At 42.3% G+C, this 26,006-nt stretch overlaps 1 protein-coding gene across 9 annotated transcripts in view; it reads right to left on the reverse strand.

Moving 5' to 3' along the window:
- The window catches only part of KIF21A (kinesin family member 21A), a 99,302-nt gene that overhangs the window by 15,405 nt on the left and 57,891 nt on the right, over positions 1 to 26,006 (reverse strand). For 2 of the 9 annotated variants that reach the window (XM_081929118.1, XM_081929120.1), the window contains 18 exons: positions 25,049 to 25,136; positions 24,165 to 24,282; positions 23,485 to 23,673; positions 21,994 to 22,193; positions 21,099 to 21,206; positions 19,932 to 20,000; positions 19,609 to 19,823; positions 18,584 to 18,737; positions 17,923 to 18,120; positions 16,812 to 16,913; positions 14,540 to 14,705; positions 14,052 to 14,072; positions 11,486 to 11,546; positions 10,260 to 10,314; positions 9,443 to 9,666; positions 4,420 to 4,530; positions 3,719 to 3,847; positions 909 to 947 (listed from right to left, as the gene is read on the reverse strand). In XM_081929118.1, the coding sequence (XP_081785244.1) occupies positions 909 to 947; positions 3,719 to 3,847; positions 4,420 to 4,530; positions 9,443 to 9,666; positions 10,260 to 10,314; positions 11,486 to 11,546; positions 14,052 to 14,072; positions 14,540 to 14,705; positions 16,812 to 16,913; positions 17,923 to 18,120; positions 18,584 to 18,737; positions 19,609 to 19,823; positions 19,932 to 20,000; positions 21,099 to 21,206; positions 21,994 to 22,193; positions 23,485 to 23,673; positions 24,165 to 24,282; positions 25,049 to 25,136 (2,247 nt within the window). The remainder of the gene's footprint in view (positions 1 to 908; positions 948 to 3,718; positions 3,848 to 4,419; positions 4,531 to 9,442; positions 9,667 to 10,259; positions 10,315 to 11,485; positions 11,547 to 14,051; positions 14,073 to 14,539; positions 14,706 to 16,811; positions 16,914 to 17,922; positions 18,121 to 18,583; positions 18,738 to 19,608; positions 19,824 to 19,931; positions 20,001 to 21,098; positions 21,207 to 21,993; positions 22,194 to 23,484; positions 23,674 to 24,164; positions 24,283 to 25,048; positions 25,137 to 26,006) is intronic. The other 7 variants (XM_081929119.1, XM_081929122.1, XM_081929121.1 and 4 more) reach the window with 5 other exon arrangements.

Here is a 26,006-nt window from a genome sequence, read left to right on the forward strand (position 1 = left end):
CCCCTCACAACGCTACAGTTCCCAGGGAAGAGGGATTATTGGTGGTTAAACCACTCTGGGAGATGTAGATCTATGAGGTGAATAGAGTTTTTCTAAGTACACTCAGCACCTGGAACAAACTATAAATCCCAGGATTTGGTAAGGGATGGGGTGGGGTGAAGCGATGGATGTTTAAAGTAGTATGATGCTGCTGTAAATGTATAGTGCATACAGGGCCAATTTGTCTGAACATGTAATCTGAATTCAGGATAATAAGAAATGGAACTCCTATCCCTTTCTGTATTTGGCTCATTTGGAAGTTGCTTATATATCTCCTATCCTCTTTATTTATAGAAAGGAAACACAGTTATCTCTGCTCAGAACCTAAGCTATAGGAAATAAAAATGCTAGTAATTACTCCTATTTGCTCTTTTTGGGTGAAACAGATTTTCCCCTTCAGATATGTTATTCTGCCCATCTTTAGAATACAATATTATTGTGAACAACGGCACAGGATATACGGGGAAAAACCCTGACTTTTACCACACAGTTCAATATAGCTTTTCGCTATCAACAAAGCAGATTGAGGACAACAAGAAAGGTGCGTATTGACCTATCGTGTTTTCCAGGGATTTAAAAGAAAGAAAAAAATGTGTTTAAACAAAAAGAAGTGAACCACACACACACAAATTTCTGCCCATTGAATGCTATAAAAAGTACACATGCTGGACAAAGAAAAAACCCACACCAAATGTTTTACGTTTCCATCACAATAAAAATAAAATGATGCAAGGAACATATGAATGTTTTGGAGGGGACACGGAATAAAGAAAGCCATGCAGAAAAGAGTTAGTTAACTTAAGAACTGCAGTAAGGTATTAAACATATCAATAAGATTCCAGAAGATGGAAAGGAGGAAGAGAGAGTACCTGTGTACCTCCGAGAGAGAGGAATCACTTTCATCAGACCTACAATGAACGGTGGTAGGATTACGGAAAAAGAATACAGGCATCAGCAGAGTAAAGATTCCATTGCAAAAAGAATGAACAATCGCATCGCTATGTAAGGAGGCGGCACCACTTTGCAGACTTTACTGAGTTTTGCAACTCTGGGGGAGTGAGCCGCAAAATCTGTATCTTTCCCCGGATACTGTTCATATCATAGAGACTCATGTGCAAGCCATTTCCAGCTTCCTCAAGAATTCTTACAGAACTCGGTCGGGGGAGATCCTAATAAAATGGCTGCAACGTGCCTGCTTGCGTTTATGTTAATTCGTGCATGCATTATGAGCGGGGGTGGGGGGAAACTAAGGGTGCCGGTATCTGCTTTGGAACCATGTTCAAAATTACAGTTATCTAGTTTAAATTTTTTTTAAAAAGATGTGTGTTTTCCCTCAAAAAACTAAATTGAGATTTGGTCATGTTATTTTTGCTTTTCACTTTGCAATCATCCAGATTTAAAACATAGCAGCATTCCTTTAACAATTAAGGATATTGAAGCCTTCGTTTTGATAAGAAATCTAACGTGCCAAAATTTTGATTCTGGGTTACAATTGCTAAAGCTCAAAGCATACAAAACAGCCGTAAATGTCAATAGGTTGTATCCAATTTAGCCATACTCAGAGTAGTATATGTCTACTACTCATTGAAATGAATCCTTAAAGTTAGCACAGGTTCATTGCGTATGTGTGGATGTACTCTGAGCAGAACTTAGTTGGATACAATCCAGTATTTCCATTAGTGTACTGACAGCTTTAGAATGGTTACTACTTTTAGCTGGTATATAAAACAGCTACAAGCATGGGCTTAAACTTTGGGGACATTTGCAAGCAACTGTTAGAGATATGTATAGTAGCTGCAGACTTGCCGGGGAAAACATTAGATTGCAACAGCAGAAAGATCAGCAACAGGAGTAAAAAAAGAAAAAAGCCACCAGCCTACAATCAAAAGCTGAGAGTTAAACAAAACTGGGCAGCGTCTGAAGTTCAGCAATCTTGCAAGAGAGATTCTGGATCAACTCAAACATGTCGTCACATGAGAAAAATAACACTTGGAAGCTAGCGGCATTGAGATGTCCCTCTCTGGGTTGTATCCTATGCCAACAGCTCTACCCTAAGACATAGTTACAGGTAGGTAGCCGTGTTGGTCTGCCATAGTCAAAACAAAATAAAAAAATTCCTTCTAGTAGCACCTTAGAGACCAAGTAAGTTTGTCACTGGCATGAGCTTTCGTGTGCATGCACACTTCTTCAGATAACTAAGTTTATCATTGGCATGAGCTTTCGTGTACATGCACACTTCTTCATGTGCATGCAGACACGGAAGCTCATACCAATGACAAACTTAGTTGGTCTCTAAGGTGCTACTAGGGACGCGGGGGGGGGCGCTGTGGGTTAAACCACAGAGCCTAGGACTTGCTGATGAGAAGATTGGCGGTTCGAATCCCCGTGACGGGGTGAGCTCCCGTTGCTCGGTCCCTGCTCCTGCCAACCTAGCAGTTTGAAAGCACGTCAAAGTGCAAGTAGATAAATAGGTACCACTCTGGCGGGAAGGTAAATGGCATTTCCGTGTGCTGCTCTGGTTTGCCAGTAGCGGCTTAGTCATGCTGGCCACATGATCTGGAAGCTGTACGCTGGCTCCCTCGGCCAATAAAGCGAGATGAGCGCCGCAACCCCAGAGTCGGCCATGACTGGACCTAATGGTCAGGGGTCCCTTTACCTTTACCTTTAAGGTGCTACTGGAATGATTTTTTTTTTACCCTAAGAATGTTGTTTATGGGTGCTGAATGAGAGCACCTGGAAAATTCCTTTGTGTAGGAACACCCTAACTGTAAGAATATTGACACCCGCCGAGTCGCTGTGCTGTTGAGCCTAGCAAAGAAGTACTCTTGAGATCTAAAAGGACACGGCATGGAAAAACAGACGGTGCAAGCTGAAAAGGCCACTCTGCCCCACAACTGCCTTGAGATGGGCTGGGGTAAAAGAAAGACAGAGAGGATCAGGCAGCGGTGGATGGGTGGTTGGGCGGCGAGCACGCAATGGCAGCACCCTTCTCAGCTGTCCAGAGTCTGCTGCCTTGAAGAAACCTCCTCCCTGAGCCTCATGAGCAGGCCCCAGCCCTGGTTTAGAGGGAATATAACTCATATAGAAGGAATACGGGTGGCGCTGTGGGTTAAACCACAGAGCCTAGAACTTGCCGATCAGAAGGTTGGCGGTTCGAATCCCCGCGACGGGGTGAGCTCCCGTTGCTCGGTCCCAGCTCCTGCCAACCTAGCAGTTCGAAAGCACATCAAAGTGCAAGTAGATAAATAGGTACCGCTCCAGCGGGAAGGTAAACAGCGTTTCCGTGTGCTGCTCTGGTTCGCCAGAAGCAGCTTAGTCATGCTGGCCACCTGACCCGGAAGCTGTACGCCGGCTCCCTCGGCCAATAAAGCGAGATGAGCACCAGAGTCGGCCACGACTGGACCTAATGGTCAGGGGTCCCTTTACCTTTAACTCATATAGAAGCACAAGAAATAAGATTCATCAGGAAACAAGAGATGGAACCGTGGCAATTCCATGCCATTTCTAAAAAGCTACTTTGAGGGGTTGGGAGTGGGGACAAACAAGAGGAGAAATAGCAATTATACTTTCAGTCCCTGGCCAGAGAGAGCCAGAACATTAACATTTTGTATCTATGTTTTCGGCTTATCATGTGCGCCTTGGGCAATGTGGGAATCTGGTCTTTCCCTTTGCGACTTACTTATCCAGCTGAACTGATGTGTTTCCCTGAGAAACAGTGAGACGACTAAAAACATTCAGTTCATTACGGGGCCGGCTTGGTGGGGAGGAAGGAGGTGACAGACTAGCCTCTGAGGTTCCAGAATCTGAGCTACAAGAAAAAAATCAAACATTAAAAGCCTCTTCAAATTAAAAGAAAAAGGAAAAAATAAAGAAAATGAAATTGTTAGAGAGGTTAAAAAAAACTAATGAAACATGCCTCAGAACAACTTATTGGTGCCCTGCTTGCTTAATTAAGAAATGCAGTTTGCATGCTCCCCTGGCAGAACAGAAATATAATCCTTACACAGTTATTTTTAAAAATCTGCTGGCCACAAGATGGCAGTGTACTCAAACATTTATTGATTTTTAAAAGTTAAGCAATACCTAGAAAAGGGCAGAGTAAAATGAAAGAATTCAAGGATGAAAAAATATAGGGCTGTGTATCTTTCAAAGACATTGAAGCCTTAAAAAACAAATAATGACAGATGTTGCATTGATATTCAATGCAATGAAAAGAAACTTATTGAAGGAAAACAAGTATTTATCTATTGCATTTACATCCCATTTTTCTTCCAAGGAGCTCCAGGTGGCGTACATTTTATCTTGACAACATTTTCAATATTTGCAACTCTCAAGCAACAGTGTTTATTAATATACAATATCTATACACATATATCTTACTGTTTTTGCTCTTTTGACTTTGGTTTATCTGGAGATTTCTCATAGGTTTTTCTCTTTGATAAAGGTGAAGGTTCTGGTAGTTTCTTTTCTGTCAGAGATGACTGCCTAGACCTGTGAGAACAGAAAACATTGCCTATTTCTTATTCTGCTTATTTCTCTTCACTGAATTTTATTTTCGTTCTTTTTACACTCTGAGTTCCAATTCTATACAACAGAAGCAGACAAAAATAAATAAACGAATGTTTTGAGGTAAATTCACAAGTATGCATTTAAAAAAACAGCAAAATGGCATTAGGTGCTTCCAAGTTCCCTTTGTCCAGCTGCTCTGACTGTTCTTCATGTACAACATTTAAAGTCCATGCCATCATTGTCCAAATTGTTTCCAAATTACTACTTCATTTCACCCCAGTCACAAGATTTCAATGGAAGCTTTGTATATATTCAGTTGCACGTCAGAGCTGGTTCATATAGGCATTGCTTATCCCTTAATTCCTGAATGGGTAAGTAAAGTCTATAATGGGTAACTAAAGTCTATGGGACATGGGTGGCGCTGTGGGTTAAACCACAGAGCCTAGGATTTGCTGATCAGAAGGTCGGCGGTTCAAATGGGGTGAGCTCCCGTTGCTCGGTCCCTGCTCCTGCCAACCTAGCAGTTCGAAAGCACGTCAAAGTGCAAGTAGATAAATAGGTACCACTCTGGCGGGAAGGTAAACGGCGTTTCCGTGCGCTGCTCTGATTTCGCCAGTAGCGGCTTAGTCATGCTGGCCACATGACCCCGAAGCTGTATGCCGGCTCCCTCGGCCAATAAAGCGAGATGAGCGCCGCAACCCCAGAGTCGGTCACGACTGGACCTAATGGTCAGGGGTCCCTTTACCTTTACCTAAAGTCTATAAACCTCCAGATGTTGCCAAGAGAGAATTCCCGTTATCCCTCACCATTGACCATGCAGGTTGGGGCCAATGGGAGTTGGAGTCTAAACAACACCTGAAGTTTCTCCATCCCTGATTAAAATAATTTCTATATGACTTCTTCACTTAAGTCTCAAGACAGAGTGCACATTAAAAGACATGGCAGTATACAAGATAAAAAATAATTAAATATTAAATACAAAATGATATATAGAATAAAATGCAGGCATAAGAGAGATCCCTCCCTAGATGCCAAGATGAAATCCTCTAAACTAGGCACCGTTCCCAATATTTAGGTTCCATGTTTACATATAGGAAGCTTTTTTCTACTTTTGATGGAGGAACAGCCAATCACTGCAGTCTGAGTGGTACATCACAGACACAAGTATTTTTCCACCTCAGAGGGAGGTAGATCTAAGAGGCCACCTTTCATCTACTTGTTAAGTCACACCTTTAATTTTTGAGCTGACATTTGAAGTAACTGTAGAACAAGACATCTGCAAGGAGGAGATAGGAAACTGTGGTTTGAAGTTGGCTTGTTTCAAATAAAAATATGGCTAAAATCATCCACAGTTTGTTGGGTGTGCAGAAATTCTGGAGCTTTTACTTCGGGTTTTGATTAACCATGTGTCAGGACTGCCTCTCGGTCCCAGCTCACAGAGGACCGACGCCCATTGGATGTTATATACAAAAGTCTTTATTGAAGTTTAGTTTCCATTTCCAAGCTTTGGGCGCGCAGACCGACGTCTTGACGCTAGATCGGCTAAGTCCCCTCTGACTCACTGCTGACCCCACACCAGTTTAAGATTCTAGCCCGGCTCCACCTCCTGCGCTGCTCTTTCCTTCGCTGGGTCCTTCTGCCCTCTGGTGTTACTTCCTTCCTGGATTCCTCTGACGCTGACCCCCCTGAATCTCGCCCTTCCTTCCGGCGGGCTTTAGGACCTGGCTCCTTGTCAGGACTCCCTGCTGTGCCGCTCGCCTCTACATTTGAACTTGGCGCGCGCGCCCAGCCGGTAACCTTCCTTCTGACCGTTTCCCCGCTTCCTGATGTGGGCGTTGCCAAACCTGACTCCTCTCCTCCCGCTGGTGGTGAGAGCATTGGTCCCGACTCCTGGGACTCCCCCTCCCCACTGCGCTCTGGTGGGGAAGCTGGTCCTGATCTCCAACTGCTGCTCAGGGACTCCCCGCTGGCCCCTCCCTCCTGGGGCTTCCCCCCTGGAACCCCCCTCGCTCTGGCCATGGGCGCTCCCTTCTGTGAGTCCTCCGATTCGCTAGAGAGACTTGTGGAGTGACTCTGGCCGCTGTCACTGCCTGCTCCCCCTTCGTACTCCTCCTCCTCACTCTCCATTTGCTCCCCCTCCTGTGTCTCTCTTTCTGAACCCCTGACACCATGGTTTGTTGTTATTTTCTGCATTGTGGCCATAATGCCATAATGAAGTCTTGTGGCATCTTAAAGACTAACAAATTTATTGTGGCATAGGTTCCTGTGGAGTGCGCCTGATTAAATGTGTTAGATCTTTAAGGTATCACATGACCCTTTCTTGTTTTTGATGTAACATACTAGGATGGCCAAGGGACGCGGGTGGCACCACAGAGCCTAGGACTTGCCGATCAGAAGGTTGGCGGTTCAAATCCCCGCAACGGGGTGAGCTCCCGTTGCTCAGTCCCTGCTCCTGCCAACCTAGCAGTTCAAAAGCATGTCAAAGTGCAAGTAGATAAATAGGTACCGCTCCAGCAGGAGGGTAAATGGTGTTTCCGTGCGCTGCTCTGGTTCGCCAGAAGTGGCTTAGTCATGCTGGCCACATGATCCGGAAGCTGTACGCCGGCTCCCTCGGCCAATAAAGGGAGATGTGTGCCGCAACCCCAGAGTTGGCCATGACTGGACCTAATGTTCAGGGGTCCCTTTACCTTTTTACTAAGATGGCCAACATCTGGAAATAATGATATGAAGATAAGAGACTGAGGCAAAGACAAGCAGAGTCGCCTACCTGCAAATTGCTTGATGACACAATGATGTTTTGGTCCACAGGGGTCTTCAGAAGCCCTTTTCAAAGCTTTACAGACACCCTTTCAATCTCTGAAAATGCCATTTTCCCAGAGCCTTGCCCTTACCTACTCCACACGTGACATCATTTATGACCTCTTGCTCAGTGATGTCATACATGACGTCATGTGTGGGGCAGGTGGGCATGGCTTGACCCAAAAAGGCCCCACGGGCCAAATGGGGAGGGGTGAACTGGTGGACCTGATTAGGCAGGTGAGTCAGAGATTCCCCACCCCTGACTTTAAGCATCTTAGGTGTACACCCTAAAAAGTGGTTCTCAGTAAATCAACCCATTTTAAACACTTTTGCATTTGTTGTGGAAACTAAAAGCAAACAAATATTGCACTGGAGCAAAGGGAATCAGTACACTGACTTCCAAAACGAAAGAAATGTGTTAAAAATTGCAGCAGTGGGGAGGGGGAAGATTACCTGGACCCTGGATTCCATGACAAAATAACTGCTTTTTATAAGTTGTGTGAAGCTCCAAGATCATTGCTGAGTTCTCAGTCTTTACACTCTACTGTTTACCCTGAGTAAAGCATTTTTTTAAAGAGTGGTTGCAAAAGCGTTGAAGCCAAGACTATTAATAACAGTGCCTCCCAGGAGCATTTTAATGCTTACTTCTACTGCCACAAGCAACATGCATAAAAAGTGAAATTATTAGAAATCATTCTGAGCTGCTTGCTGCTGCTGCATAAAAAAAGAAGAATCGATAGCTTTATTGTAGCAAGTAGATTAATACAGGAAGTTACACCTATTTTTCACTGTTTGCAATTTAGTTAATTTTACCAAGATCTTCCTCATATATGTGAGGGATTTGTATCTAAAAAGTTCTGTGTTGTTTTACATTATCTAGTTAAAAATTCCTGTATGGTGTAGGAATAAGATTCCTACATGCTGTGGATTAAACCACAGAGCCTAGGACTTGCCAATCAGAAGGTTGGCGGTTTGAATCCCCACGACAGGGTGAGCTCCTGTTGTTCGGTCCCAGCTCCTGCCAACCTAGCAGTTTGAAATCACGTCAAAGTGCAAGTAGATAAATAGGTACCACTCCGGCAGGAAGGTAAATGGTGTTTCTGTCCGCTGCTCTGCTTCGCCAGAAGCGGCTTAGTCATGCTGGCCACATGACCCAGAAGCTGTATGCCGGCTCCCTCGGCCAATAAAGCGAGATGAGCGCCGCAACCCCAGAGTCAGTCACGACTGGACCTAATGGTCAGGGGTCCCTTTACCTTTACCCAGAAGTGCTAACTGCTAACAGTAGTCTCATGAACCTTAATTAACCAATACCATTTACATAAAGAATGCAGCTCATGTTTGGAAAACAAGTGGAACGCTTCATAGGGTGTTTGCCTAAGCTGTCAGTCTCGATTTTCTGTGTGCTGAGCCATCACATGCGGCAGCAAAAATGGAGTATGATATTGGTAAGGTCCCAAGATATTTTAAAAACACTTAATGGAAGTTCACTTCAATGGGGAGAAGGCCAATGTTTCCATTCTGTTTGTGGACCGACTTCACCTAGCAGAGACCTCTAGTAACTTAAAAGAAAGGGCAGCCTCCGCCACAACCTTCCATACTGTTTTAGAGCGTCTTCCCAGACTTCAGGAACAGATTTTCAGGGGCCTGCTATCTAAGCAAGTGGGTGCTTCTGCTGGATCATATGAGCAGATCAAATGAGTGGAAGAGCCACATCGGATATGATCTAATGGATCCACTCCATTCAAAGTATTTCAGATAGACTTTAAAATAATTAGGTTTTACAATAGCACTAAATATATATATATATATATATATATATATATATATATATATATTGCAGAAACTGGGGTTTATGGTACATGAATTAGTGCTTACCAAAGGGAAAAGAAAGAAAGACCTACTTAAAAAAACTAAGCAGCCATTTTGAGGTAACAGCAGAGCAGAAGTTAGAGGATGACGACGGCGACAGATTTTCCCTGATGAGATCCTAATTAGCACTCCAGGCAGAGTTCATAAAAAGCCACGGGTTGTTGCAACCTAGCAATCATGCATGTTAGGATGCCAAACGAAAGTTAGTGCATTGTGTGAAACTTACATGCCGCCAGTCTTAGAAGGCAAGGCTGCCTGCGAGGCCTCCCTATCCCTAACAGCAGGCTCTCTCAGGTCAATGTTCACTGCACCTTCCTGAGCTTCTGCAAGAGGCGGAAGAGGGCCAGCCATAGCTGTGCTATCTGCACTGACTTCAAGGGTTATGTCACTGGATAGGTCACTGCTATCGGCATAAAGCAATTCCATCTGGGTTGTCGTCCTACGGCGGGCCTGCAATCAATTGGAAGAGGAGAATAAAAACACTTTTGCATGAGGCACAAAACGGTTTGCATATATTGTATGTGTGCTGGATCCCAGGGTCCTTATCCCTAAACCCTGCCTGACTACAATTTAAAAATGCAAATCTGCTCCATTTTACTTTGTTATAAAAAAATATATCTGTCACCATTACTAAGCCAGATCTACTTCCAGATTCGCCTTCAGTACCTGGCCAGAATCAGGATTCCCAAAGCAAGCTTAGGAGCCTCCCTAGTTTCACTGTAGCCCAGACTGCTGACAGACACATGCAATGCAAAAAACCCCAAGCTTAGTGCAAAAGTCATTTCTGCTTTTTGGGAGGGAGCTGATTTGCACAACATGTTAAGCCAAACTAAGGCTGTACAATATCAGAGCTCACAGCCTCTTCACTCCTCTCAGGTTCATTTTATTCTCTCACTAAGCTATAGATGGGCTCCTGGTGTCAAGCAAACCAGAAAGGTTGCAAAAATTGTTTAAGCGGTACTTGTATTTGGGGGGTGGGGGTGGAAGGAGGTAACAGAAGATGCCATAACTGCACAAAAGACTTCTATATCCACACATCTTACCTTGTTTTTAGGCTTGACTTCGCCGCAAAGCTTCATGAGGTCTGAAGATAAAGAACTGTAAACGAAATTAGCAATTTAGCGGGAATCTCTGAGAAACAAGGCAACTCCCTCCCTCCTTGGGCAGCTAGACATGACAGCAGCTACAGTGAGACAGCTTTGAGTGTTATTTCATGGCTAATACCTACACATAAATAAATAAATAGACTTCTCTCACCCAAGCACATAGCTTTCTTCTAACTACGACTTTTGAGCTGACTTTAGGTTAGTTCAAATATGCAAGGCTTCACTTGATGCTACAGTCGTTGGGAGATCATAGTGCACGGCACCCTTTATCAGCCTGAAGGTGAACTGGGTGGCCCAGAAAATGAGATGGGTGAGGAAAAAGTTCCCAGCAGCAGGAGGAAAGGGAAGCTGCTGATATATTTGAGGCAGGTCTCAGGGCAAGGGGAAAGGGAACCTGGGGTGAGAATGGCGTGAGGAAGGAAAGTTGGTTTGAGGGAGAACAGAGTATAGCAGGAAGGAAGAGGGGAAAAGAAGAAGCTGAGACAGCAGAGAGGGAGAGAGATAAGGAAGATTTGCCACAGAGAAGGAGGCAAAGGACTGGCAAGCCTGAAGAGGTAGGAGAAAGGTTTGGGGAAGGCCACTCTGCTACAAAACAGACATTTAAAGCGAGAGGTGAAGGAAAGAGTACCCAGGCTGGCAGAGCAAGGGAGCCACCAGACAGTGTCTGAAGTGAAGGCAACACCTTGGGGCTCTGATGAACCCAGGGCTCTTCAGAAAGGATAGGAAACTTATCAAAACCATCTTCAAGTGAAGAGTAAGCATGTCTGACATGGCCCTAAATTTTGGGTTTGTTTCCAGAGTATGTAGAGGCAGAACAAAGAAAGGGTGTGATCGGCCCAGGAAGTTGGTGAAGCAGCCACTGTAGGGGAGATAAAGAGACTCGAGGTTCTTTTTCATTCAGTTATCTGGGAGATGGGGCTAAAGCCAAGCCTCCTGGTTTATGGATATGTGAAAATAAGCCAAGGGTTGGAGCCAAACAGCGTTGCTGCTAGTTAGAGGGGGAAGTTCACTATTCTTGAGAGTTAGCTCCTTGCCAAATTGCTCATTCCTCAGTTTGCTTAGAACTGGTTAAGGAAAATTCCGAGAGAGGGTCACACTAATTCATCGCAAATAAAAGCCATTTTAGAGGTAGCTATTGGTTACTGTTTATGTTCTTTTCTCACCTTCCTTCTGCCCCGGGGCTATTCAAAGGAGCATCTTCATCAGTACTATCTTCCACATTTTCTGGAAAATTCCCAAAGTCGTTATTTTGTTAGACAGTTTCACACGAAGCATATATCTACCCCAAAGGCTCCTCATATTACCCAAAACAAGAATAATATGCACTGCCTTCCATATATCAAACTCTCACACTTAATTCATTTTTACTTAAAGTAGGAGTTAAACTGATCTAGTTTCCCACAATGTCCCTGATGCTGAATCCTGTTGCTTGACTTCTTTACTTTCCCCAAATGCCCAGGGAAAATAGATTTTCTGTTTGGTTTTTGCTTTGACTTTCCGAACCATCACATAGGAAAATTATAAATGTATCACTAGGAAAGCAGGGAGGACATACGTAATATATTCGGCTTAGACATATAATATCCCTGTATACCCGTTTTTCATTATGGCTCTGAATAAATATTCAGTTGAGGGGCAGTGAGAAAGATAGATGGAGTGTATTCTACTTTGCATTCATTTAGCTTCTACTTTGACAAAATACTGCACTTGACAGACAAACAACCATTTGGGCCCTATAAAGCAAGATGATTTCACTACTCTACATTTACACAACAGCTTCCTAAACATCCACAACATCAATAGAGGGAACAGGAAGGAAGGAAAGCTACATAAGATGAAATGGAACCTGCAACAAACAGTGCCAGTGAGAACTATTCGTCTGCTCACACAAGAAAAAGAAACACTAGCATGCTTGTCAATTACAGCCACAATACATCATAAATACGCCGGCATGCAGGGAAATGCCAAATGGACGAGCCCATAATAAAATGTACCACCTGTCACTGAATGTATACCAAGCTTATTTCAGAAACATATAGAGAGAACAGCGGGGAGACAAGACAAAAAGGTAACTGTGATGTCTCTAGGGTCCTTTGGGGTCCTTACCCTGCTGCCACTCAAAAGGCACTTGGTAAACCATATTAAACAGATGTCTAGCTACTTTGGTTTTACCAGTGGAACTATATGCACCATAACGCACATCCACACCAAAGTCAGTACCTGGAATCAGCACATGCACAAAGCAACTGCTAGGGCCAAGGTTGTAAGGGGTGGAGTTGCACCATTCAGACATTTGTTGCCTATCCTCAAAGCACCATGTTACCCACATCTCTCATTGTACTTCTTCTCTTCGCTCCACACACCCCACAGTTGTCTACTTCTTACTCATCCCTATCTCCTGGAAGACTGTGGATATTGTTAAATTGTGGGTGAACATATCAGACGATACAGTTATTCTTCAAACAGCTCTTGTTTATTCACAGACCAGAACAGAAACTGAACTGAAGGGTTCAGCCAGCCTGCTTATATAGAGCTCCACTAGAACGCAACAGTAACCATTTTCTGTAACTAGCCAATCACTGAACGTCACTTTCGATCCCTTATTTGCATATGTGGACCTGAACTATCTACACTATCCCCCTGCTGGCCCAGGGTGAGAACCTCAGTACATAACAGATATGTCTGCTCATTACTTAGCTCCAGGATTGTTACTTGGGATAGAGACACTGTGCTTCCAGCTCACACGCTCCCTTCCCTACGACTGGAAGGACAAGAGAGCCACTGAACTGTGGAAGACGAAGAACCTTCTGCTAATTGTTCTACTCACATACTAAGGGTAGGAGCATGTGAGCCTGAAACCTACTCCAAGTCTCGTCCCGGGTTCAGTTTTAGGGGCCAAGAAACACACACCCTTTAAAGCACAGCACCACATTAACTTGAGACTGCATTCTAGTGGGTACGCATGGAGCAAACCTTGACCCATTCATATATTTATGTAGTATGGCACTAAAATAGTGTGGTTGAGGAGCTTGACATAAGCTCCAGCTCTCCAGATTGCCTTCAGGCCATCAATGCAATGGACACTAACAAGGAGAAGGCTATACATCTCGATGAAATAAATTTGAACAGAATAGCCTGACCAGTAGCTTTCTTTGATTACTGTATGTGAATTTTTAAAAACCAGAAAACCACACACCTGTTTTACAATTCAGTATGAATGTTTTCGCTGCCCATTGGCACGTACTGAGTTATAGCCATTGCTTAACTATGCAATACACAACGTGATATGCCAGGTTCACCCTAACACATGAATTTTAAAACAAGATTCCTATAAAGCACTCATCGTCTCTGTGTTGCTAAAATGAGTTTTAGAGTTAATCTGGGTTTTTCTTTCTGGGGGGAAAATGGTTATGTATGTTACAGCTACAGTAAAAGAGAGCAGCACATAAATGTATCAGCAGATAGTGTATCAGCCACAGCATCCCGGGTGAACAACGAAAAGCTTTTAAGTACATTCACACTGTTTGCATTCGTGCCTGTCTGAGTTGTTAACAACCAATATTTTGTAAGAAGTTTGTATCTAAGGAAAGAGGACTCTGAGCGTATCTCCTAAACAGTGCATGCAAACTTTTATGTATGCGTACATTCTAAGATGCGCCAGTTAGTGTACACGTGTATCATTAGTATCTCATGCAGCTGTGAGGTACACAGAAAGCTACATATACTTACCCAGCGGAACGCTATCTAGGTCTGTGTAAAACAACAGCGAGGAGGAAACAAAAAGCAACACTCCAATCAAAACCAATCCATTTGCAGAGAGGGAAATAACCGAGTCCTATGTTACACTATAATCAGATTAAACCTATCAGAACTAGCAGAATAGATGCCATAAAGTACACATCACAAGTTTTGTTTTTTTAATAAGAGAAGTTAAGAATTTTATTTTTAAAATTATTCCAATTTGTAAGACACCAAATTTTGTTTTGTTTTTTAAATTACCCAAATATTGAATTCAAACTATAAAACAGTGATTAACGATGAGATTTCCTGGTTTTCATTGCTGGGCGCACTGTTATTTGGGGGGGAATACCTTTACATGCACAAAAAGTACAGCATCTATTCACAAAGCACCTTATTTGAAACACACCTAATAAAACATGCATCATCGGCAAATCTAGCATGCAGTATAATTCCATTTTGTAGAATATTCAAATCACCTTGTAAGGCATGGCCTAGTAGAGCATCAAGTTCAGGATTTAATTCTGCCTTCTCTTTCAACATGTGAAACAGCAGCTGGTTTTGCGTTGCACTGGTAATTTCTGTTTGTTTGAGGCGTCCTTCAAGTACTTTAATCTGAGCTTCCTTTTGAGCTGCTTGGAGACCCTGTTAAAGATGCAAAAAATAGTTTGATTCTAAATAACTCTACGCAAGTGGGTGGGCATAGATATTTATTGTAGACTGGTAGATCACTGGACGACTGTGGTAGATCACTGGTAGATCATTGGCTCCCCCCAAAGAAGCTCAACAAGCTTGGCTCCTCTAAAAAAAAGCTCAACAACTTTGCCCTGGACCCCCCAAAAGGGGGTAGATCACTGCCTGTTTTTAACTCTGTGAATAGATCACAGTCTCTTGGGAGTTGGCCACCCCTACTATAAACCAATGGATGTTTTGCTACCATTGCATTATCTGTATGTGAACTTTCCTTCACGGAGACACAATTTGTAACCTTTGGCCCTGGGCTGTCCCACATACTGTGAAAAACCAACATGAATATCAACATTTAGAAATACTTTCAACACCCAAGGGGGTGGGGAAATGACCCATAAAAACCATTTCCCCTTAACGTACACCAGAGATGAAGTCTTGCAAATGTGCAAATAACTTTTCCAATCTGGCAAGAAGCTTTCCTGTTGACATGAATCATTTGGGCCAACAATTGCTTCTCCATTTTGGCTTTATTTCTGTTAAAAGAAATAATGACACGGTGTAATATGTTGTGCGTTATTGTTCATCTGAGGTTGTATTTACCTAATTTTAAGACCTGCTGGGGAACAGAGGATTGCTATTATGTCCTCGTATGTAAAACAACAGAATTCAATGCGAGTGTACTTTCTTTTTCCCATGGCTGTACAGTGGACGCTCGGGTTGCGAACATGACCCGTGCAGGATGCACGTTCGCAACCCACAGCAGCACGTCTGCGCATGTGTGGGTTGCAATTTGGCACTTCTGCGCATGTGCTGAAACCCGGAAGTAATCCATTCCAGTACTTCTGGGTTTCTTTTTTTTTAAAATAAATATTTATTAAGGTTTTAAAAATTATATTAAAAACACAACATAACAACAATACAATCAAACACAAAAAACCCAAGTATAATTTCATTACCTTATTTTCTTATACCTTACTTTCCCGACTTCCCCATACCTCCCCTCTCTGTATTCCAATTTCTATTTTATTATGTCTATTATGTGTATCTGAAGAAGTGTGAATGCACACGAAAGCTCATACCAAGAACTAACTTAGTTGGTCTTTAAGGTGCTACTGGAAGGAATTTTTTTTGTTTTGTCTATTTTATTAATTCAGCAAATCCTTTCCCTTAATTTCATTTAGTTTTTAACCCTTCTTTTCTTACTTATCCAATCCGGCTGGAAACCACACAGTTTCTAAGCCAACGTCATTCTAACATTCATTAACTTTGCAATATTTCTTGAGATAGTCCTTAAATTTCTTCCAATCTTCTTCCGCTGTCTCTCTCCCCTGGTCTCAGATTCTGCCAGTCATTTCTGCCAGTCCCATGTAGTCTATCATCTTCATCTGCCATTCTTCCAAAGTGGGTAGATCTTGTGTCTTCCAATAATTTGCGATGAGTATTCTTGCTGCTGTTGTAGCATACATAAAGAATGTTCTATCCTTCTTTGGCACCGTTTGGCCGACAATACCCAAGAGAAAGGCCTCTGGTTTCTTCAGAAAGGTATATTTAAATACCTTTTTCAATTCATTATATATCATTTCCCAGAAAGCCTTAATCTTTGGGCAAGTCCACCAAAGTACTTCTGGGTTTCAGCGCATCCGTAACCTGAAAACACGCAACCTGAAGCGTCTGTAACCCGAGGTATGACTGTATATAATTCTTAGGAGGTGAGAGGGAGGTTCTTGTATATATTGGACACCATCCCACGATGCCTCCCAAAACAATGGGACTTTTGGTTTCTCTCTTCCACCCTCCAACATCCCCCATGCACTTCCCAAATGTGTCTCAAAGCACGGTCTCCCTACCCTCTGGGGCAGATTTGGGCAGTGCTGGCGGAGGGGAGAAAAGAAAGGCATATCCATATTCGGCAAGTGCTATTTTGGATTTGTTTCACATTTTTGGACTATACCGTTTTAAAGTCTAACATGCCTGTGAAGATCCAGCGATGTCACCCAGCCATTAGCCCCTGCAACAGTAATCTAGTACAAGACACAACAGGGTTCCCACCAGGTGTGTTACCTTATTAATGCCCATTGTAAGGAAATGGTCAAGTAGATACCGAGCTTCTGTTAGAGTGCAGGCATTGATTACCGCAGTGACGTCCAGAATCTCTCCTTCTTCCTGCATAAATCAAAGACAGCAGGGTGGTAAGTCAGGAAAAAATCACATGGATGCTATATGGCTAAAGGTAAAGGGACCCCTGACCATTAGGTCCAGTTGTGGCTGACTCTGGGGTTGCGGCGCTCATTTCACTTTATTGGCCGAGGGAGCTGGCGTACAGCTTCTGGGTCATGTGGCCAGCATGACTAAGCCACTTCTGGCGAACCAGAGCAGCGCACAGAAACACCGTTTACCTTCCCGCCAGAGTGGTACCTTTTTATCTACTTGCACTTTGAGGTGCTTTTAAACTGCTAGGTTGGCAGGAGCTGGGACCGAACAATGGGAGCTCACCCCGTTGCGGGGATTTGAACCGCCAACCTTCTGGTCGGCAAGTCCTAGGCTCTGTGGTTTAACCCACAGTGCCACCCGCGTCCCATCGCTATATGGCTATGGGAGTGTTATTCCGATAGGAACTTTTCAAAATTAAAGTGAATTCTATTAAGCCTGGAATATTTAGAAAAGTAGCACAAACAAAGCTTCTTTTAAGAGATATGATTATTCGGACTTGCAAAAATCAACTAAGTGCCAAATTTTCAGCACAATCAGCTATATGTAAGCATAAGGATATTTCAAGCAAAATATATTGAAAATGCAGAATTGGGAAAGATGAAAGACAGTCCATAATTTACAGTTCAATATTACACATGTTTGATGTTGTGTTCAATGTGGCTCACTCACAGTCAAGCCTATAGGGTTGCAGCCTTGCATAGCTATGTAGGAGGGTGTTCACTTACTTATGGCTTTGATTTAGAAATAAAATTATTATGAAACCGTACAGATGAAAGTTATAGCTAGATCTTTAATCTAGTTCATAAATGCAACAAAAGCTGGCTCTGATGTTTTAATCTGCATGCAATCCATACAGCACATAAATGCAGAAAACTGCAGAGTGCAATTAATAGCTGAATAAAAGAAAATTAATTCCCTACCTGAACACAATTCTTTCACAAAACCTTCGGGGCTGACATACCTTTGCTTCCTCCATCTGCATGATATTTGCTTGACAGTCAGAAATACTGTCATTGATGTAATCTATATTTGCAGTCAGTGACTCCATCTCTTCATTGATGTTGTGGATGTTTTTATCGGTCTCTGGGCCACCTTCTTTGATAACTCTCTCCCTCCTTTTGGAAAGCTTCTCTTTCCTTTTGGTAAGTTCTTCACGTTGCTGTAATTAAAATGTGTATGTGAAACACAAGCTGTGAAAATCAGCCAGTCAAATGTTTTACAGTAGAATGTTAAATTAGATAAAGCAGACATGACTTTTCATTGCATTTCTGTGGGAGGAAGACACATTAAAGGGTGGTTCATACATGCATGTACATAGCTAATTAATATACACTTAATGACTGGAAACTGAATATATAAACAGGTTCCACTGAAAAGCTCTGTGAAAGCTGGAGGTAATATGAAAATTCAATGGTGGCTTTATATTTTCCAAGTCCATTTTTTCGCATGCCAAAACTAGCAAAAACAGCATCATGTCTCAACAAAAGTACTTTATTTTTCACCCAACAGAAAAGTGGCATTTTCCCAGATGTTGCAAGTAGCTAAAGGGGAAAGAGAGAGAGAGAGAGAGAGAGAGAGAGAGAGAGAGAGAGAGAGAGAGAGAGAGAGAGAGAAAGCTCTACCTTAAGTAGTCTATTCATGTCAGTCTCCATATTGGATATGGTCATTTTCTGCATAATGATTTCAGTCACCCTCCGTTCGAGTAACTGCCACTTCATTCTCGCTCCCTTGGAGGTATAAACTCTTGTGGTCATCGCTTTTCTTTGATATTTACTCCTGCAAACAATTCAAAGATTTACATCGTTCACATAAAGTGCTGTAACATTTTTATTCAATACCAGTAATCATAAAAGAGAACACTTTTAATATTTGAAATTTGAGGGGGATGTGCGACTCTTTTTCAAAAAATCTTAAGTCATGTGTGTTCTGTATCGCAGATTGCTTAAAACAGCCACTTGTTTCCTTTCAGTGTCCTTCTCACTGTATTCAAACTATTCCTTCAACTGCCTCATGTTAGAGAGATAAAGGAGAAGACCTCAAATATTCCATTGTATGAAGGTACTTTACTCAAACATCTGTCATTGTTTTAAACCATGGGTAGGCAAACTAAGGCCCGGGGGCCGGATGCGGCCCAAACACCTTCTAAATCTGTCCCGCAGATGGTCCGGGAATCAGCATGTTTTTACATGAGTAGAATGTGTCCTTTTATTTGAAATGCATCTCTGGGTTATTTGTGGGGCCTGCCTGGTGTTTTTACATGAGTAGAATGTGCGCTTTTATTTAAAATGCATCTCTGGGTTATTTGTGGGGCATAGGAATTTGTTCATTCCCCCCCCCAAAAAAATATAGTCCGCCCACGCCCCACAATGTCTGAGGGACAGTGGACCGGCCCCCTGCTGAAAAAGGTTGCTGACCCCTGCTTTAAACCATCACTTGTGCTCTCTTCTCACTCCCATGCGATCACCACTCTTATTGTACAACCTGCCTTCTCCTTTGCTCCCCATCACACCCCAAACTCATCCACATCCAGGATTATAACGCAGCACCATAAATCCTCCCTTGGGAGTTGGAAAATGACGTTTTAAATGTCTACAGGAAGACAAGACTACAAAAGTAGCAAGACAATAACAGGTTTGCCCATCATTACCTGGTTCCATTGGTCGTGGCTGCAGGCAATGCTTGGACCCTTGCTACGGGTATTCGCATCTTCTGTTGTGATGCTGCTCTTGATCCTTCATTGTCTACCGATGACACACTAGAACTTGGTTCGTGATTAGCCTGCTCTGGCAAACTCAGCTTCCGGCTTGCTCTCCCAGCCACCTTATCAGACAAAGGTCTTGCCTGCCGACGAAGAGCTGTAACCTAAAGCAGTGAGACAACAGTGTCTAATAAGGACCTATTTAATGTACAAATTATAGGAATCTCAAATAATAGCTTGCACTTAATTGCAACACAGAAATCATCAGGCACCTCTTCTGTTTTCCGGCGCAGAACAACTTCCTGATTCCTCTTCTGAGCCTCCAGAAGTTTTAGCTGATGCTGTAAAGAAAAGCCAAAAAGAAGTCAAGGATTTGGATACTTTTAAAAAAAAAATTTTTATCTATGTCATTTTAAATTCTTATTGATATTAATGTTGTTTTTTATGATTTATGTGGGGGGAAATTTCCATTTGGTTGTGTACCTTTTGATGTGCTTTATTTATTGTTTATGACTTTTGTTAAGTTGGTAATTATGTAAATCTTGACATGCTGCAAGCCACCTTGAGCGTTGCTTTAACTATGAAGGCGGCATATAAATAAAATGATGATGATGAGCTACAATTCTCTCAATACCATCATTCACTTAATTGGTACAACCAGCCAAGGAAGGGGGACATTTGTTGATTTTTCCTCTATAAAGGTAAAGGGACCCCTGACCATTAGCTCTAGTCGTGGCCGACTCTGGGGTTGCGGCACTCATCTCGCTTTATTGGCCGAGGGAGCCGGCGTACAGCTTCCGGGTCATGTGGCCAGCATGACTAAGCCACTTCTGGCGAACCAGAGCAGCGCATGGAAATGCCATTTACCTTCCCACCAGAGCGGTACCTACTTATCTACTTGCACTTTGACGTGCTTTCAAACTGCTAGGTGGGCAGGAGCAGGGACCGAGCAACGGGAGCTCACCCTGTTGCGGGGATTCGAACCGCCGACCTTCTGATTGGCAAGTCTTAGGCTCTGTGGTTTAACCCAGGTTTAATGCTTATAGGGGTAAGCATTAAATAGTAATCCCACTTCACATACAAGAACAAGTAAAGCAAAGTCCTATCATTCCACTATCTTTGAAAGGCTTATTCCCAAATAAGTATGCACAGGATTGAAATCTTTCTCTAACGTGTTAGCAAGCCAGCCCCATGAATTAACTGCTTACCAATACCATATGAAATATCTTGCAGAAACATATCAGCTGAAAACTTTATTCTACTTTCGTTGCTGACTTTAGTACAATGAGTAGTCAACCAAATTCAATCCAGCTATTCATTGCTAAAGCAGTAATAAAATAGCACGTGTCAACACCTGAAAACCTTTACAGAGCTTTCAGGAGCTTTTGAAATTCATACAACATAAAAAAAAACCTGCAGTAGATACATTTAATAATCACCTCTCGTTTTCGCTGCTCCTTTTTCAGCTGAGCAATCTCTCTATTTCTTCTAGATTCATTCATCCTGGCTTTCTCTTGCTCTTCTTTCATTTGCTTCATCAGACGAACCTGTATAAAATTATTCACATTTTTGAATTTTTATTATTGAAATAAAATTATGCAGCTTTGCATTTCACACACTCAAATCACGTGGGAGAAAGCTGTTTTTGTTTTGTTTTTTGCTACAAGGCTGATGCCCTTTTACCATACTTAATCCTTCATTGTAATCACTCTTTTGGAGAATATTGTTGCAATGTGATTTGCAACCTTAACGCTAACAAGCAGTTAGGTAACAGGACTCACGACAGGACGATGAAGAGTGAGGCCAGGGGGGCTGGCGGTGCAGCAATTTAGGCTGCTGTACACGCCCCCTCGGAGGCACCTGGTTGGGTGCCTGCCGGTGGGCGTGGGCACCAGTCAGGTGAGTGGGAGGCAGGGGGCTAACACCCCCTGCTTGAGGCGGAGCTCGGCTCCCGCCCACAACCACTCCCCTCTCTTCCAGGAGGAGAGTCTTTGTCTGCAGTCTCTGCCCTCGTAGTGAGAGTGTCATGCAACTGCACCCAGCCAGAAATATAAGGAAGCAAGGCAGCTTTGAGAAGAAACTCTCCTCACCATTTGGGTGAACGCTTACAAAATAAATAGCTTCTCCAAGAAACTGTATACCACAGTAAGTTACTACTTGGTAAGCAGTCATCCTAACTAGATGACCAAAATGGAGAATAATTTCAGTCTTGAACTGACCAACTTTGACACTCCTTTTTAAGCAGGAAGAATAAATCCATAATGCCAGGGGATATAGTTCATTGTTCAGGTAGACACGTGCAGCATTGGATTCTGTGCTTAAAAAAAAAATTACCTTTGTTTTCTTCATCTCTGCCACATCCTGCTGCAATTTTTTCAGTTGTTTTTCATACTGAGATTGATTTTTAAGTAATCGTGCGTGTTCTTTCTGAGCAGCCTGAAGCCTCTGCACCTCTTTATTCATGGATTGCAGCTTCTTTTCATACTCCGATTTAACCTTTTTTGCCTTTTCTTCTGAGCAAGATTCCACCGAACCTAAAGAAATGGCAATGGGTTTCTCAGTTTATAAATCATGAACCAATACGTTCAGTGCCTAACTTGCAATGCCAAGATTTCATTTGAACATCATTATTTTTTTGCCAAGGCTTTAGTGTGAACGAAAAAGGGATATGCAAAAAATAATTTCCAATATCACATCAATTCCATCCTTCCTGTAAATTTAGAGTTTTCCAAACTGTGTGTCGTGACACGTTAGTGTGTCGGTTGCAGTGTGAATGCTCCCCGTGCTGCTCCTGGAGCTGGAAAGGGGTTAGTTTAAGCTCGTGTTTGCTAGTAAAACTGAATTACTGTGTCACAAAATGATGCATGTCTAAAAAGTGTGTCACCAACATGGAAAGTTGGGAAAGCTCTGCTCTAAGTGATGCTTAGTGCTAGAGGGACGTTAACCCATGTTAGGCTTATATTGAGAGAGGGCAAGTGACAGATTCAGTGGGAGTTTGAACCAAGGTCTCCTAGTGAGTCATTACACTGGCCATCTTATTTTCTTAAAATTTGTATCCCACTACATTTTGAAGGTCAGCGGTTTGAATCCACGATGGGGTGAGCTCCTGTTGCTTGGTCCCAGCTCCTGCCAACCTAGCAGTTCAAAAGCACATCAAGTGCAAGTAGATAAATAGGTACCGCTCCGGCGGGAAGGTAAATGACATTTCCATGAACTGCTCTGGTTCACCAGAAGCAGCTCACTCATGCTGGCCACATGACCTGGAAAAACTGTCTGCGGACAAACTCCGGCTCCCTCGGCCAGTAAAGCAAGATGAGCGCCGCAACCCCAGAGTCGTCTGCGACTGGACTTAACTATTAGGGGTCCTTTACCTTTACTTTACATTTTGAGATGATACGGAAGTCATGTCATAAGCATGTCTGACGCTGGCATGTCCTCACTAAGTTCTCAATGTGGCCTAAACCAGTGTTTTTCAACCTTTTTTGGGCAAAGGCACACTTGTTTCATGAAAAAAATCATGAGGCACACCACCATTAGAAAATGTTAAAAAATTTAACTCTGTGCCTATATTAACTATATATAAAGTAATTCTCTTGAATAGGAATCAAATAAACACAAAGAAAGTATTTTATAATTACTTTATTATGAAATAGTAAGTAAACAGAAATATGAAAAATTATAAAATACTTTATTTTTAAATCTTTCGAATTTTTCAGTTTTCCCCATGGCACACCAGGCAACATCTCACGGCACACTAGTGTGCCACGGAACAGTGGTTGAAAAACACTGGCCTAAACAACAGCTTCACAATGGCATTCTTCTTACCTAGGTTTTGAAGCACCTGATCTCTTTCAAGTTGGGTATCTCGAATCTTATGTTGTAGCATCATTAGCTTCTCTTCATATTGTCTTTTTAAGGTCTGAAGTCTTCGTTGGCTGTTTTCCAGTTCATCTATCAGCTTCTGTTTTATGGCAATTTCACATGTGATGTTTGCTAGGTCTGCCTGATAGCTTGCTGTAGTTAAAAAAAAAAAAACCAACCCAAATAAATACAAGCAACACTGTAGCTGATCAGCCTCTATAGATGCAAAAGTTATGTAAACTAGGAAAGCACCCGATAAAAGGATGCTAATTTAAGCAAACATGGTATGCACTGGTTTTTGCAACAATGGTACATTCCTGATACAGCAGCTTAGTGTAAGTACTAGAACTTTGAAGCAAAAATCCCAGGTCTGGCAGATGTCAAAATGTCTCCATTACATACTTAGACTAGTCATTCAAAAATACTTACATCAACACGTATTTCCTGGAAATCATCATTCAAATTACTAGCCTTTAACATGAAGTTCCCCATCCCTAATTTAACTCAGGACGGAGCTGCTAACGGCAGCCTGCACACTGCTTCCCCTAACCCAAAGATGCCCATTTAGGTCCTTGGAAAATATGGCACGAGTTCTCTGCATAAACAGCTGCAAAAATCTGTAACATTATTGGAGTTGGTGTCACCTTTTTCATCAGAATCAGAATCGGAATCATCCGAGCTTCCCACAACTTCCATGTCATCTTCATCTTCCTCGTCATCTTCCTCGTCATCTTCGCGGTCACTGAGCTCCTGACCTTCTTCCTAAAGTAAGAAAAGGAGAAGGAGGATAAAAATGGAATTGCTCCACAAATTCCCTATTTTAAGTACAGAGCACAATTTTAACTTTAATCAGTTCATAACTGACTAAATATTCTGCTGAAATACAGACTACCTGTGACAGAATTAGTTGCATGTGCTGCTATTTACTTATGAAGTTTACTTATGTCCTCTCTCTGTTGTTTCAGGTTTTGCCTTTCTGAATCATAAAAAGGCAGGGAGGCAGTGCAAGAGTTTTATTAATATATATATATATATTATTAAATATTTTTTTGATTTACAGAAGTATGTGTAATGTCTCTCTTGTATTTTTTCCATGTAACATTTTTACAAATCAGTTTCATTTGTTGTTACTTCGGAACAATCTTTGCAGAGTTTTATTAATATTGGCGGAACATATTAACTGGAAATAGCTTGCAGATACTTAATGGGCTTAGGGTTTTATTTATGTTAAGTGATGAAGTAATATGTTTAATTCTATAAGGTGAAGATTTAAGGATGTTTAAGTTAAATTTAATAAAAATTGGGATTTGGAAAACCGTTAAAAGGACATGCAATGAAATTTAACTAAGGGGAAGCGAGGAAGTCACTTAAAGTTAATAACTGTAATTTTCAATAAGGCTATGATCTATTTTGTTTGTTTGTCTTGTGTGTTTGTTTGTTTTTTATAATATTGTGAAAACCAATAAAACTTTTTTGAAAAGGCAAAAAAAAAAAAATTGACAGAATATATCAAGATCACAATACTTACTGCTTCCAGTTCATTATTCTCTCTTTCAGAAGCGCCCTTTTCGTCCCTCTTCTCCTGCTCATTGTCTGTGCTCTCCTCTTTAACAGTACTATGATAAGAAATACAAAAGGGGTCATAAAATACAAGAAGGGGGTTACTTCCCCTCTCCTCAATCAATAACCTGGCTAAAGCACCAGCCACAACCTGGTGCTTCACTGAAAGGAGAACATGAAAGGGAAGGGGCATCACAATATTCAACATTTTAGCTTCATGGCTTCTTGCCAGATCAAATGGTTTGAAATGGCAAGGAGAACCCTAAAGTTCCCAACAACTGTTTCCCCCATCGTGCACAAAGTTGCATTCTGGAGATTCAGAAGTGGAGCTAAAAGTTAATGGATGGTAAAGTTCAAATGGGAAAAGGGAAAGCATTGCAGACAGACAATCAGAAAGGCACTGGAGAACCGCAGAGTGCCTAAAACCAGCCTTTGCCAACCTTGTGCCCTCCTGATGTTTTGGACTACAACTCCCATCAGCCCCAGCTAGTTGTAGTCCAAAATATCTGGAGCCAGCAGGTTGGCAAAGGCTGGTCTACAGCATGCCAGAGCAGCTTAGAGTTAAGCTGGGTGTAATATATAAGCTGGAACTGCAGAAGCCAGAAACATATCCCTAAAATCACAGGCCTGTACATAAAATGATTATGTACTACCCACGGAGATCATTTAAGGAGCAGAAGGAACATCAAAACAGCATGTCAAGAGATGCAGGTTTCGCAAGTGTGTGTGTGTGTGTGTGTGTGTGTGTTTGTAACAAATGCAAGAAAATCCTAGCTATATTTACCGAGAAATAAGTCCCACTGAGTACTGATGTACCGAAGTTCTCACCCTGGGCCAGCAGGGGGATACTGTAGATAATTCAGGTCCACATATGCAAATAAGGGATCGAAAGTGACGTTCAGTGATTGGATAGTTATAGAAAATAA

The sequence above is a fragment of the Podarcis melisellensis genome, assembly GCF_964234715.1.
Source record: "Podarcis melisellensis genome assembly, chromosome: 10".
NCBI classification, from domain to species: domain Eukaryota; kingdom Metazoa; phylum Chordata; class Lepidosauria; order Squamata; family Lacertidae; genus Podarcis; species Podarcis melisellensis.